At 42.2% G+C, this 16,143-nt stretch overlaps 1 protein-coding gene across 1 annotated transcript in view; it reads left to right on the top strand.

The window, feature by feature from the left end:
* The window catches only part of LOC149282441 (uncharacterized), a 59,286-nt gene extending 43,727 nt beyond the window's left edge, over positions 1–15,559 (top strand). Inside the window, exons 2-4 of the mRNA XM_089498225.1 lie at positions 11,099–11,265; positions 12,113–12,233; positions 14,639–15,559. Coding sequence (XP_089354351.1) covers positions 11,188–11,265; positions 12,113–12,233; positions 14,639–15,453 — 1,014 coding nt within the window. The 5' untranslated portion in view covers positions 11,099–11,187 and the 3' untranslated portion in view covers positions 15,454–15,559. The remainder of the gene's footprint in view (positions 1–11,098; positions 11,266–12,112; positions 12,234–14,638) is intronic.
* Positions 15,560–16,143: the final 584 nt, after the last annotated feature.

A 16,143-nucleotide genomic window follows, 5' to 3' on the forward strand; every position in this document is an offset into this window, starting at 1 on the left:
TCCGGAAGGAAGGAAAAAAGGCTGTAGTCCTTCCCTTCTTCCAAAGGCCGACAATGGAATAAACAGCAGCAGCAGCAAAGGCCTTACGATCCCTGTGCATGGTGAGAAGGGGTCTTTGGGGCATCTGAAAGGAATGAAAGTGCCAAGGGAAGAGAAGCATAAAGGGACTGCTGAAGTTGGGGGGGGGGGGATTTGGGACCTATTTCAGGCACCTTCTTCCTGGAACCCATTATTAGAGCCTTCCACAGCTAACTATGATGCATTAAATGACTATTTCACAGATAATATCTCTGAGATGAGAGCCAAATTGGATATCAGCATTATTGTGGAGGCTATAAGTGAGGTGTCCATGAGTAAGATCATACTGGATCAATTTGAATCTGAGTACTGAGGGTGTGGACAAGCTCCTTGTAAGTGTGAATAGGAGAACTTGCCCTCCCGACCCTTGCCCTTTTTATATCACCTGAGATATATCATAGATACATGTCTTAGTTAGGGCTATTTTCCATCATGCTTAAAAGAAGCAGTGTTACGGCCGTTTATGGAAAAGCCCTCCCTAGATCCCTTGGACATGAACAATTACAGACCGGTCTCCTGTCTTCAATTTCTAAGCAACATAATTTTGAGGGCAGTTGCTCTTCATCTCCAAGCGGTCTTGGATGAAACAGATTATCTGGACCTATTTCAAACTGGCTTCAAGATGGGATACGGAGTCGAAACTGTTATGGTTCCCTTAGTAAATGATCTTTGCTTCAAGGGGGAATGTAACTTACCAAACTTCAAGCTGTATTATTATTATGCAGCTTGTCTCAAATGGTTAGAAGAATGGTTCAAATTAGAAAATAAGAATTTTTGAATATAGAAAAAGCTAACCTGGATCTTGGTATACATGCATATATGTGGTATACAAAACCAAAAGATAACAATACTTTTAACCATCATGTTATAAGAAGATCATTGCTTAAAGCATGGTATAAAATGAGACATCAATTTTGGGGGTCATTGCAAGAAGCCTATTTCAATAGAACAAAGGACAAAGATACTCCATGGCTAAGATACGGAGATTTAATAAACCAAACACCAGAAGGAAAATACAATATGAAATCTATGGAAGAACTTAATGAAAGAGGAAACATGAAGGATTGGTTTTTATACAACCAATTAAACAATCGTTTTAAGGCAGACAATAAAGCTCCTGGGTTAATGATGGATAACAATGAAATAGATAAATTTATGATGGACAAAGAAGGTAAACACATATCCAAATATGATAAACTATTAAAAGAAAGAGATCTAGAAGATGAAATTATTAAACACAGCATGGTAAGATGGGCACATAATATAAATAAATCTATAACTATAGAGGAATGGGAAAAATCATGGAAAGGAACAAATAAATTCACTCTGTGCCAAAACTATAAAGGAAATGATATCAAAATGTTATACAGGTGGTATCTAACCCCCCAAAAAACCCACCAGATATACAAAACTGGTAATACTAAGTGCTGGAAATGTGAGGAACCCGAGGGAAGCTTCTTTCATATTGGTGGACATGCATTAAAGCTAAAGGATTCTGGCAAAGGATTCATGGAAGCATCCAAAACATTCTTGATATGAATATTCCCTTTGAACCAAGTTTATTTTTACTAAACATGACACACAACATAAAGTCAGTAAAATACAATAGAATTGTTTTATGTATGGTCTCATGTGCAAGGATCTTATTTTCTCAAGTTTAGAAATGTACAATTAATCCTTCTATCGAAGATTGGTTGATTAAGATATACGAAGCTAGAAATATGGATATAGTATCTGCCTTACTAAGAGGGAAACCAAAAGAACATTTAGAAATGGAATGGAGTTGTCTTAAAAGGGTGATAATATTCCTTTAAATTAATAGTTAATATTTGGTCGATATTTGGTAATTTAAATACTATCATGGGAATATCTCAGTGTAATAAACATGTTTGAAAATAAAAATAGGATAGCCCACATCATTGTTGTGGGGAGCGCCACACACGGAGTTGTATAGCCACATTCTGTGCTGCTCCTGGCCTTGCTGCAGGTGAGCCATTGACAATTCGAGGGTGGCGACACGCTCCAACGCTGCAATGGTAAAAGGAAGTGTTTAGACTTTGCTTGTTGTTTCTTGCTCCCTTCACCCTTAAATGTAGGGGCCATTCAGACTACATTTTACCCTGGTTCCCAATCCGGTTTAAAAGTCAGAAGTTCACACTTGTGCCAATTTTAACACAACTCAATCAGGGGCTTCCACAAGATATCCAGGGCAAATCCCCCTTAGTGCGTTTTTTCTGAAAGTGGACTATTGACCCTTTCTTTTTGAAAACAACTGGCTCTTCCCTGCTGCCGGCAAATATGAACTCAGCCCCGGTCATGATCGGATCAAGTTCAGGGGATAGATTACCCCGATTGAAGTCAAGGGTAGTAGGAACAGGGCCTCTTCTCCAGCATCACCTGGAACAACGGACCAGAACAGTGGACAACAACAGATGTATGTGTGCATGTGTGTTTGTGCATATATATCTGCACATCTGTGTGTGTGTGTGTGTGTGTGTGTGTGTAGGAATCTCTATCTAAGTGCACTCAGACCTATACCTTTATGAGCCTACATACCCCCCCCCCCACATATATATGGAATGTTTCAAGTCTATAGATCTTGCATACAACATCCATAGATACATCTATACATACCCATAGTTATCTGTCTGGACGTGTGCATGTGTACGCACACGTATTTAAACATATATATATATATAGAGAGAGAGAGTTCTAGAAGTGCCTGTAACCAACCTGGCTGCCATATTCTGTACCAGTTGAAGTCTCTGAACTTGGAACAAGGGTAGCCCCATGTAGAGTGCATTACAGAAGTCAAGCCAAGAGCTGACCAGCGCATGTACTTCTGTTTCAAGGTCTCCCTGCTCCAGGAAGAGGCACAGTTGGCATATCAGCCAAAGCGGATAACAAGTGCTCCTGACCTTTGCATCCACCTGAGCCATCAGATGAAGTGATGAATCCAGGAGCAAACCCAAACTGCAGACAGAGTCTTGCAGGGGAAGTGTGACCCCCATCCAGAACTGGATGACATAACTCCATTCCCGGATTAGGTGTCCTTCTTACAGTTGTAGTTATAGTTATAGTAGTAATGGGTTATAGAAAGCACGTAATGGAAAGTGATAGAAGGACAGATGGAGTGGCTTTTAGATGAAGGAGGGCCTTTGGAGAGGGGCTGGGGTTGCAGCTGGAGACTGGTTCTCAAGGAGGAGTGAAGCTGGCTTGGGAACACCACTCTTCAAGGTGAGGCTGTCTGGGAGAAGGGAACTATAGACAACCTTGGTATCTATGCAACCTCCGCTTGTGTTGCTTTAGCTTGGGAATTGGGGGCTGGCTTATGGAGGGGTTGAGCAAGGTCCTTTGGACTTCAGACTTTGCAAAAAGGTGTTAATGGATGTTTCTACCTGGATTCATCAATAAAGCTTCTTTTGTTTCAAATGAGTTTTATTTTTTGAACACAGGACTGACTCTAGATCTGACATTGCAACTTCACGCTGATGCCCTTTGCCTGAGAGATAGAGACTGTCCCATTGTGACCTCAGTCTGCTGCTCCTTACCTGAAGGATTGAGACAGGACTATTGTGATCTTACCCTGAGGTTCCTTGCCTGAAAGACTGAGATGGGACTTTTATGACTTCAGGCTCATGCTCCTTACCTGAAGGATTGATACTGGCCCATTGTGACTTCAGTTTGATGCTGCTTGCCTGATACATTGAGACGGGACTATTGTGACTTAAGGCTGGTGCTCCTTACCTGTAGGAATGAGATGAGACTATTGTCACTTCAGACCTGGAGGATTGAAACTGGTCCATTACGACCTCAGGCTGACCCTCATTGCCTGAGAGATTGAGACAGGCGCAGTGTGACTTCAGGCTGATGCTCTTTGCCTGAGCAACTGTCATATTGCGACCTCAGGCTGACGCTCCTTTCCTGATAGATTGAGATAGGACTATTGTGACTTCAGGCTGATGTTTCTTTCCTGAAAGACTGGGAATGGCTCATTGTGACCTCAGACTGATTCTTGTTGCCTGAGAGATTGAGATGGGCCCATTGTGACTTCAGGCTGGTCCTCCTTTCCTGAACGAATGAGACTGGCCCATTGCGATCTCAGACTGATGCTCCTTATCTGCAGAACTGACATTAACTCATTGTGACTTCAGGCTGATGTTCCTTCCCTGAAGGATTAAGATGGGCTTATAGACTTCAGGCAGGTGTTCCTTACTTGAAGGATTGAGACAGGACTATTATGATCCTTACCAGAAGCATTGAGACAGTCCTATTGTGATCTCAGAATCATAGTTTAAGGAGAGATCTGAAACAGGACATGAAATCTGAATTGAAGACAGAATTAAGAGAAATCAAACTATCTAAGGAGGAAGTTGCTAAAGAAATAAGTCAAGTTACCACAAGAATTGACAAATTGGAAGAAAAGTCTCAAATATTAGAAGAAAAACCTGCTTTTTTAATTCAACAACAGGAAATGCAACTGATGCTAAAGCATTGGATGATTTAAAGCAAAGGGAAAACTCATTGAAAATAAGATGACTAAAGGAAATCCAACATGAAAACCTCTATGAATATCTTGTTCCAGCGTTAGCTGATTATATGGAGATCCCCTATCAGGATTTCATTAACGATGTCAACAAAACTTTCAGGATTAACTCTCAGATTGCAAAAGACAAAAGGCTCCCGAGGGACATTGTCATTTCTTTTGTGAGGAAAAAATACGGGATGAACTTTTATTATTGAGCTATGAAAGCCCTTTGGAAATAGAAGGTTGTGCGATAAAAATCTTTAAAGACATCCCGAAAAGAGTTCTTCAAAAAAGGGGGAATTACAAATTCATAACAATGAACCTGAATAAATAAAAAATTCTTTATAAATGGGAAAAGCTGGAGGGAATCTCACTAAAGTGGAACCGAAAATGGTTCAAACTGAACACGGTTCAAAAAGCAAAAGATTTCTGGATTAAATATGGCAAGAGGAATGAAAATGGACCTAGAAGAAGAAATGACAAAAGAAGTGATGATATAGACCAAAACAATGAACAAAATGGGAATCTGGACGATTACATGGAACCTGGACAGATTGACAGTGAAGAAGAAGAACAGGATGTTATTCCAAATATAGAGGAAGAAATAAAAGATGATGATAAGAGGAATGCGACAGAGGAGGGAGAACGAATAGAAGAGGAGTTAAAGGTAAATATGAAAATATTAGACCTAATAAAGGAGGAAAGAAGGGAAACTAGAAACCCCAACAGATTTGAATATGGACATTTTATCATGGAATATAAAAGGAGTAAACTCATCTATAAAGAGAAATAAAATATATCACTATTTAGGGAAACTTAAGAAAGATGTTGTCTGTTTACAAGAAACCCACATAAGGCAAAAGGATATTAGATTATTAAAGAACAAGAAATTGGGGAATCAACAAAAAAGAAAAAGGGGATTGTGATGTATGTAAAAGAGACGATTACAGCAAAGGAAGTGTTCAATGATGTAAATGGCTGTTATCTTGGGGTTGAAGTGAACCTCCAGGGCAAAGAAATATTATTGGTTGTAATATACAGCCCCCAGGGAAAAAAGATCAATTTTTTCAATCAATATATAATGTGATGACAGACTTAGATTACACAGAAATAATAATTATGGGGGACTGGGACGCTGTAATTAACCCTTTACTGGACAGATCTTGTAGTAAAGCCAGGAAAAAGGACCAAGGAAAGCTCCCCATTCCTTTTTCAAACAGATGGAAAATCAAGAACTAGTAGATGTTTGGAGACATCTCTATTGGGGGGGCAAAGATGACACCTTTTTTCCTGACAGACATAAGACTTTTTCTAGGATTGACTTTCTTTTAGCTACTAAAACATTAGCTGTGCAAATTTTGGAAATGGAAATTTTACCAAAATCCTATAACCATGAAAGTTAAGAAAGCTAAAACGTCATTTGATTGGTCACTGAATGAAAAACTATTACAATTTCATAAAAAGTTAGAGAAAGCAAAATAGACTCTTAAATGGTATTTTGAAGAAAACGTGGAGAGAGACAATGATCATATAACAAATTGGGAAGCGTTGAAAGCCGCGTTAAGAGGGTTTTTTAAATAAAAGTTAATGTGGAATACAAGAGAAAAAGCCAAGAAAAGACTCAGAAAATTCAAGAAGAGCTGAAGGAGAAGGAAGAGGCTCTCCAAAAAAAAAAAAAAAAAAAAAAAAAAAAAAAAAAAAAAACCATCCGATATAAAGACAAATAAAGAGATTAAACTCCTACAAAAACAACTCTCTATTATGCTAATTGAAGAGATGGAGAACAAGCTTAAATATCTCAAATTAAATAATTTCCAACAGTCTAATAAACCAGGGAAGCGGTTATCTTATAAACTTAGGGAAAAGAAAGAAAGGAAGATGATAACGGAGATTCAGGTTGGTAAGAGGATGGTCACAGAACAAAGCAAAATAAAAAAGGCCTTTCATAAGTTTTATGGGAAATTGTATAACCAAGAGAAGAAGATTTGGACAAGATGAATTCCTATTTACAAAACAATGAACTACCATTTGGGGGAGACATTTGTATCACAATTGGCAGTTTGAGGCCTTCAGGGGAGAGAGAGAGTCTGAGGGGAAGAGAGGAAGGAGGTCCTGGAGGGAGGGGGCCTTGGGAGATATAGAGACTTCCTTGGATATCTGATGTTCGCTTCCTAAACAAAGGGGTTTCTGGCCTCATAAAGGATTTGGGGCAAACTGGATCTGAAAGGCAGTACTAGCCTTTTCTGTTGCCAATGGGATTTAAAGTGTATTCCCTGGACTGGATCTCCCAGCATCCACAGGGCCAGATAGAGGAGGGTCCTGCCCTGCATAGGGCTGCCATTTCATGGGTCTTAGGCTCTGGGAATGTGTGCCTTTGGCCAGTGTCCGTGTGGCTGGGGCTCCAGGGTCCCTCAGTCCCTCCTGCCTTCTTCCATATTAACTGCAGGAGGAGCCTGTGAGGGTGGGGCAGGGGATGGGGGTCTTCCAGCTCCTCTGTCCCCATTGGCCAGACTGAAGAAGGGGAGGAGCTTCTGCCTCTCTATTTAGCTCTGCACAAGGAAGAGTGAATGAGGAGGGGAGAGAGAGAGATTGAGAGAGAGAGAGAGAGATTGAGAGAGAGAGAGAGAGATTGAGAGAGAGAGAGAGAGATTGAGAGAGAGAGAGAGAGAGAAAACACAGAGGGACAAGGCCTTGAAGTGGTAGGTTTCACTACTGCGCTGAGGCCTCCAACTGCCAAGTGCTGAGGTGGAGGAGGCCATTTTCTGTTCCAGCAGCCATTTTGTGTTCAGGTGGCCATTTTGTGTTCTTATGGCCATTTTGTTTTGCTTGTGACTGTTGGGAATAATGTTCCAGAACCTTCTCTGAGCCTCAGTTGAAGAGAGGCTTCTCTTTCTCTCCTGAGGCTCCAGAGAGAGAAGGAGGCCAGGCTCCTGGGGCCAAAAGGAAGGAAGTGTGTCTCTTTTCTGAGAGGGTTTTCTGACACAGCTCTGCTCCTTCTGGGGAACAAGGGTTTAAAAGGAATCAGAAATGGGGAAGAGAGTTTTAATATAAGACTTATTATTATTATTATTCACAAACATTGGACTTTGGCTCCTATCCCTGTTTTTAATAATTGTTTTAATAACTGAAAAATACTTTAATGGCATTTTATTTTGGATGGGAGTGCCCATTCTGCCCTCCGAAGAGATGGCCAGCCAGCCAGAGACTCCTCCAACGCTCTTGAAGGTAGCATCTCCCATAGATTTGCCAAGAGGTCATGGGGCCCACAGTCCCATGGGAACCGGTCCTTACACCCCACTTTGGGGAAGGAGACCCCCTCAGCCCCCTGGGCTATTTACTACTAGGAGCTATTATGGCTGGGACTCAGAGGACTAGTTTCCTAGGCATCACCTTCTGCCCTCCATTGCCATTTGCCATGTGCTCTATTCCCACTCTATGCTCCTTTAATGCTCTTTATTGGATGCTCTTAGTTGAAGGGGCTCTTAGAGGAGGGGGTGAAAGGGGGTGACACCAGGAGTGACCAAACCGGGTGACACCAACCCCAGGGACCCAACTGATCTGGCCCCATCCCCTGCCAAGGTGGGAAAGGCTTTACATTTGGTGTTTCTTCAGAAAACCAAAGCAGAGGAAAAGCTTTCTTTAACACTTTAACTCTCACAAAAGGTATGAACAGACACACTCCTCTCCCCCTTGAACTGGGCCCTCTCTGTAAGACTGTGGTGGGGCAGGAGTGGGGCTGTGCCTCAGGAGAGGAGACCAATTCATGGGGATTCAGAAGACAAAATGCCAGCAGCCGCTTTGGGCTCCTGCACCCATTGGGAAGGGAGTATAGCTCAGTGGTTGGAGAAGCTGCGTTGCATGGAGGAACACTGAGGTTTTGGCTTCACAGCCTCTCCCTCCCTTCTCCTGACCCTAAATTAGCCCTGGAGAGTCACGGCTTGCCATCCCTCTGGACCCATGGCTCTATCAGGGGAGAGACCCTCAAGGAGGGTGACCAGATGTCCTCCCCACAAAGGAGGACAAGGCCTTGCAAAGAGGAAGACATTCAAGGAAAATGGAGGGCATGACCAAGTAAAAGCTAAAACACATAGAGAAATGAACATTCATGCTTCTTAGTCATGCTCAAAATGGATGACCTTTTGGAACTCCTCCTGGACAGAAGGCTGAAATGTAGGACATGTCCTGGGAAAGGAGGACATCTGCTCAGCCTGCCCTCAAGGACCTCCCTGCATATAATCTGCCTTCTCTGCTTTCCCCTGAAAACACCTTTCCTGCTCCACAAAGTCCTCCAGCAAGATTTGTTCTTTTGGTTTGGCTCAGGAGGAGTTGGCAAAGCAAGGCCCCCCAGAGATTGTTGGACTGCAGTTCCCAGCATCCCCCACCAGAGCATCCCTCAGACTCCTATGGAGCCCCACTCTCCTGCTCCAGGGGAGCCTTGGCATCCCCCCAGGACTCAAGACAAGGCAGTCTGCCTGGGACTAAAGAAAGAGCAACTTTATCCATAGGATCCTAGCATTTATAAGCTTGCAAGGCGACATTATAGATGACTAGATATTTGCATGTACACTATTAATATTCCCATGAGTTCTTTTAGTGTATATTTTAACAGTCAACAATAGAGACTTCAATTTGTTTCCCTTCAATCAGCTCTTGTACATAAATTGTACCAAAAGAGATGCATCTCATGCTGGGAAGTGCAGTCTCCAACAGTCCTGCAGCTGGAACCGTATCTCTCTCAGTTCCCCAGTTGTTCAAGGTTGTTCCTCAACAGTAGGGACTCTGTAGTAGGGCTGTAGTAGGAACCCAGTCTACTCCTGTCAGTCCCATAGATATTGATCTGCTCATTTTATTTTGATTCTGTGCTGCCTAGGTGTTGAAAGGAGTGGTTTGATGGGGAGAAAATATCAATATCTTTTACTATTGATTGTAATGAGGGAGAGGGATCAGGTTTCTACTTTGTATAAAAGCACCAGGATAATTTTTAGGTGTTGTTAAGGTTTGGAAATCCTGTTTGGGGTCCCTTCTGACTTTGGGGCCCTTTCATCCTCCATTTTGGGTTCCCTGAAGGCCTCAGACTGCCAACTGCCAAGCATGAGGCAGAGGCAGCCATTTTGTGTTCTAGCGCCCATTTTCTACTGCTTATGACTGTGGGAATAATGTTCCAGAACCTTCTCTGAGGCCTCTTCAGTTGAACCGAGAGGTTCCTCTTTCTCTTCCTGAGGAGAATGAGGCCAGGCTCCTTGGGCCAAAAGGAAGAAAGTGTGTCTCTTTGTGTGTCTTTTGTGTCTCTTTTCTGAGAAGGTTTTCTTATTACACAGCTCTGCTCTTTCTGGGGAACATGGGTTTTAAAGGGGATCAGAAATGGGAAAGATAATTTTAATAGAAGCCTTATTCTTCTTCTTCACAAACATTGGGCTTCACAAACATTGGGCTTTGACTTCTAAGAGGAGGCTAGTCCCCCAAACAAGAAGCTCCTTTGGGAGGTTTTAAAAGCCTCCCCAGTTTTCTTATTAAGAGATTTTCAGGCAAGAAGAAAGCTGACTGACCAAACCATTTCATATGACCAATATACATAGAAACAAACAAGAACAACAAAAATAAGGATTAGACAGATAAGCAGACTGCTTTTTTTTTTTTTTTTTTTTTTTTTAAAGGAAAACCATTAGGTCGGTAAAAACAAGACTTTGGTGCTTCTGCCCTTTTACAAGGGACTCAGGCTGTATCTGCACTGCAGAAATAATCCAGTTCTAAATCCAGTGTGTTAACTCTCCTGGCTCCATCCTATGGAATCCTGGGATTTGTAGTTCGTTGGGGCACCAGAGCTCTCTGGCAGAGAAGGCTAAGTGTCCCAAAGGAAAAAGCCCAGGATTCCATAGCATTGAGTATTTAAAGCGGTGTCAAAGTGCCTTATTTCTGCAGTGTGGATGCAACCTTCTTGGGAAAGGGACTGATGATGGAGAAAAGCACTGGGGACATCTGGAGTTTTCAGCAGATGATATGATTATTTATTTATGATGCACTCATTTCACATCTAGCTACGGGGACATAACCAGGGCCCTCTCCAATTCCTCATCCCCTAATCCCCCACCACTCTAAGAAGGCATGGAGTATCTCTTGTGTAGGGGAGCTGCAGTGAATCTATGCTAGGTCCAGGGGGCTTTGTTTGGTGCAGAGGGAGGAAGGGGATGCCCACCTCTGCATCAGCCCAAAGGAGACATATGTCACCTGCGTATGTCACTAGCAGGATGCTGTTGTCTTTATTCAACATTATTTCCTGTTCTTGATCAGAGTCTGATTTACAAATACCATATTGATTTTATCCATTAGGAAGAGCTTTCTTAATTGTCTGTAAAAGAACCATGAAAGATCATTACCCTGATCATTAGGATCTTCTCGTGTCTTTATTCTATAACCAGTTCTATCTATTTGCATTCATTCTTTATAGGAGATCCAATTTGTGTCCTTTTTTGAATCTCTGGTCTCTTCTCCCAGGAACTTCATCTCGGCCCCCTTGGACACAGTTTTGGGACACTTTTTGCTGGAAGAGACCCAAGAGCAAGACCACCAGGACCCCTGCCCACATGATGGCCGACACAGAGGCCAAGCGGAGGGAGTTGGGCCCCAAGAGAAAGAGGATGCAGAGGTACAAAAACTCTTTGGTGAGTCGAAGTCCTTGACTATTACTTTCATCTGTATCACTGCTGGGCCAGCTCTTGAAAGCAAGAGGGGAACATACTCTCCCAATTTACCAGAGACAGTCCTGGTTAATCCTCTGTCAGCCCACTTTTTCGGGGGCTTTTAAAAATGTCCCAGTTGCTCTCTCCTCCTCCCACTTTCCCCCTTCTCAGCTCACTTCAATTCCTGAGTGTCATTCAGTTTGCACCCCATCAACTCAAAAGTGGGTAGAGGAGAGGAAACAAAGAGGCAGGATATTGCCCTTCCCAGGAGGCTGAAACAAAAGCAAACTGCTGTGCCCTTCCTAGCTTGTGTGATCTTCCTCATAAACAACTTTGGCCATCTTCACCGCCTTCTGCGTTGCTTATCCACATGCGTCTTGCTTTTCCAATCTGTCAAATATTGGGCGCTATGGGAGAACATCTCTGGATCTAAATATGGAGTGGACCCAGTGGCCCTCAAGCCCAGAGTGCTCCCCAGAAATGTTTTTTAATAATGACATTTGGTTCTAAAATTTGGGAAGAAATGTCTAAATGCACCATAATTCTTTGGTGGCTAAATGTACTGTATGTGTTGGGATAGTCAATATCCTAATCCATTATCAATATCCCAGCCATGGCCTAAATTATATTGTATATTATATTGTATAGTATATTGAAAAGATTCAAGACAAACTGGATCTCAAAGGCAGTAGCTTTTTTCTTGCTGACAGAATTTAGAGTTTATTTGCTGGACTGAATTATAAAGTGATGAAATAATATTTGGATGCACCATGTGCTTTCCTCCCTTTTGCTTAGTCACTCTGTGGATGAGGGCTATTTTCTGTTGCAGGTGACCTTTGCGGATGTTGCAGTATATTTCACTGAAGAGGAATGGAAACTGTTGACGAATAAGCAGAGACTGATGTACAGTTATGTAATGATGGAAAACTATGAGAATGTGGCCTCTGTGGGTAAGGAACCTGAATCCATTCTCCTTTCTATGAAGACTGAGGCCCCTTTAATGCTTAATTATCATAGTGCTATGCTTCCACTAGAATTACAGAATCATAGCGTTGGAATAGATCACAAGGGCCATCCAATTCAACTCACTTCTGCCATGCAGAAATACACATTCCAAGCATCATCCAGCCTCTGTTTAAAGACCTCCAAAGAAGAAGACTCCACTAAATTCTAAGGGAGTATATTCCACAGTCGAAGAGCTCTTAATGTCCCAAAGTTCCTCCTAATGTTGAGGTGGAACTTCTTTCCCTGTGGCTTGCATCCATTGTGGTGTCTCCTTTTCTCTGTAGCAGCAGAAAGCAAGCTTGCTGCATCCTCAATACGATGACCCTTTCCGATATTTAAACATGGATATCATATCCACTCTTAACTTTCTTTTCTCCAGGGTAAACATACTCAGCTCTCTAAGCTGCTCCTCATAGGGCTTGATGGTTTCCAGATCCTTCACCATTTTGGTTGCCCTCCTCTGGGCATGTTCTAACTGAATTGTGGATTATTCCAAGTGAGGATTATTCCAAGTGAGGCCTGACCAGAGCAGAATAGAGTGGCACTATCACTTCCCTTGATCTAGAAACTATACTCGTATTGATGCAGCCTAGAATCACATGGGCCTTTAGGAGTCCTAGATCCCTTTCAAGCGCAGTTTAATTGTGAAAACAACATCCTGTAGAATATTTGAATTTGTAGTTTAGTGAGGCACTATTGGAGAGACACCAAAGGAGAGGGGCCTTGGGGATTGGGAGGCAGCCACGAACCTGACAGATTTTAAGAACCTGTTTGAGAGAACATCTGAGAATCGGCTCAAATCTTTGTTTTCAGACATATTTAGGGGTTCCATTAAGCAATTATGAGTAATATTTGTGAAGGGAGGAAAGGGGGACACAAAACCTGCTTTTTCTCTAGGTTTTCTTTTCCTAACTGAGCTTGATTAGTTCCATGGTTGATTCCAGAGGCCCCTTATTACCCAAAATGCTGGAGTCTGGGGAGGACACCCACAAGAGCTATACTTTTAGGAGAATTTGGTACTTAGTTGAAAGCAGATATATAGTTTGGTTGGGTCAAGAGCGACCTCGGGATTCATCCCAACTTTACCAGGCCTGGAAGCACAGAGAACTTCAAAGGCATTTGAAATAGGTTTTTATGCTTTATTTAGGGGGAAAGCAATATACACACATATACAGATATAGGTGTTCACACACACACGCAAAGACTAGTAACAAAGGTGGGAGTGGTGAATGGTGTGAGGCTTTGCTAATGGTAAAACTTTACCTAGGTGGATCTTGATTGCAATTGCTGAGGGTCCAGAATTGTGAGAGAAGTCAGTAACTCCAATGGCAAGTGGAGCTGGCGAGTGTAGTGAGGTGTTCAGCAATGTAAAGCAACAGACTGTCTGTCTGTAATTGGACTGACGTCGAAGAACAGTCAGTCAGGGCAGATATTTATACTGTAATTGTTTCTTGGGGCCAGAAACTGAGTGTTCAAAAAGGTTTATATCATTTTAGAAAGATTCCTGGGGGAGAGAATGGTTTGAAACTAAATTAAATGCAATGGGTGCTTGGTGGAAATATCTCAGAGAGAAAGGATTAGCACACTGGCTCTTGGTCCTTCTTGGCTCTGAATTCCTATTGCATTCACAAGCCAATACACAGCGCAATCTGAGGGTGACACTCCCAGATGCAGCTCAAATGTAACATAGCAGAGTAAGGAAACAAATATCCAGATATAGATATTGGCAATTCACTGGCCACTTTTCACTTAAAAATAAATCAGAAACAAATTTGTTTCCTTTAATTCCTTGGAGTTTCTCTCTCTTGATTCGCAAAATAATACAAATATTTGCAAGCTCTCCTCTCTGACTTCCATCAACTTCACCATCCCTTGTACACACAACTTCAATCCAATCCACACCAATCCGCATGTGAGCTGTATACTGTATTGGTTGTGAGAAAACTCCAGGTGCCAAACAACATGAAGGGACCTCTGCAGTTAGCTTGCATCATGCCTTGGGCTCTGACTCAAGACTCTATGGCAGTTTCACGGGATATGATGCCACCTGTCAATCAAAGTATTTTTGCAAATGGCTAATGGAATATTTTTTCAACAGTCCTTTGACAATCTGCTTTTAATGATTCCTTCATCAAAGTTCCCTCAATCTCTTCTTTGGTAGCTCCTATGAGTAAGGATACAATCATTATATGGATTTGGGGGCATCTAGAACAGGGTCATGCTCAGGTCACTCACACCAACTTTATTAATCTAATCTGAAATAGGGAGGGGTGAACGTGGGGCTAAATCCTGGAGTAACATCTTCTATTAACACTGAGATTGTCTTGTCTGTCATTTTCCTTGTTTACAGAATCACTTGTCAGTCATGAGAGAATCCACACAAGAAACAAGTCACATAAATGTCAGCATTGTGGGAAAAATTTTGCTTACAAGTCAATCCTAGTGACACATCAGAGAGTCCACACAGGAGAGAAGCCATACAAATGCCAGCATTGTGGGAAATGTTTTGCCTACAAGTCAGTCCTTGTCATGCATCGAAGTGTCCACACAGGAGAGAAGCCATACAAATGCCAGCATTGTGGGAAATATTTTGCCTACAAGTCAGTCCTTGTCATGCATCGAAAAGTCCACACCGGGGAGAAACCATACAAATGCCAGTGTTGTGGGAAATGTTTTCCTCAGAAGTCAAGCCTAGTGACACATCAGAGAGTCCACACAGGAGAGAAGCCACACAAATGCCAGCATTGTGGGAAATGTTTTCCTCAGAAGTCAAGCCTAGTGACACATCAGAGAGTCCACACAGGAGAGAAGCCATACAAATGCCAGCATTGTGGGAAAGGTTTTCCTCAGAAGTCAAGCCTAGTGACACATCAGAGAGTCCACACAGGAGAGAAGCCATACAAATGCCAGCATTGTGGGAAAGGTTTTTCTCGGCAGTCACACCTAGTAACACATAAGAGAATCCACACAGGAGAGAAGCCATACAAATGCCAGCATTGTGGGAAAGGTTTTTCTCGGAAGTCAATCCTAGTGGCACATCAGAGAGTCCACACAGGAGAGAAACCATACAAATGCCAGCATTGCGGGAAATGTTCTTCTTCAAAGTCAGACCTAGTGAGACATCAGAGAGTCCACACAGGAGAGAAGCCACACAAATCCCAGTAGTGAATTAACATTATTTTTCTCAATAATGAATACAAAAAATATATTTTCAATCCAGTGGTGCTAAGAAAAGGCCCTTGTGATTTTGTTTTTAAGCTTTGTGTGTCGATATGTCTGTTTGTGTTTTAAAGTTGTATTTTGTTATTTTAAGGTTTTAATTGCTAATAGTATAGATAATTACTTTGGGATGTAAATTTGGCTGGAAATTGTGGGTCGTGGTATAGGTTAGGTAGTTCAAGGGTTGGGATTTGTTATAGATGTGTAGAATAGTTATGGGAATGATAACTTTTGCAATGTGTGGGATGTTGGCTGAAGAAAGTTGGGGGCAGGTATTGACATAAAGGGCTAGTTTGTGGGAATGGCAATGGTGGCCTTGTTACCTGTGGGGCATAGACTGTGGGAATTGGAGGTGGGGGCTACGTTTGGAAGAGGGTGGAGTTTTAGGTTTTGGGGTTTTAATGTATTGTTTGGATTGGAGTGGGCATTTCTGGCTTAAACACTAGATTTCTATGTGTTCTCAATAAAGTTCTTTGCTGTTTCAACACACTGGACTCTTTGATGCACAAAGTTCTGAATCTGCCCAAAACTGACCCTTTCTTCTCTCCTCAGTCCTCAGCTCCATTCCCAGCCAAAAGAACAGCAGAGGCAAACACACACAGTCACACACACACATACAGGATACACAGAGAGAGC

This window comes from Sceloporus occidentalis, unplaced genomic scaffold (genome assembly GCF_023333645.1).
Source record: "Sceloporus occidentalis isolate IW3139 unplaced genomic scaffold, rSceOcc1.0.p SCAF_114, whole genome shotgun sequence".
Taxonomy (NCBI): Eukaryota; Metazoa; Chordata; class Lepidosauria; order Squamata; family Phrynosomatidae; genus Sceloporus; species Sceloporus occidentalis.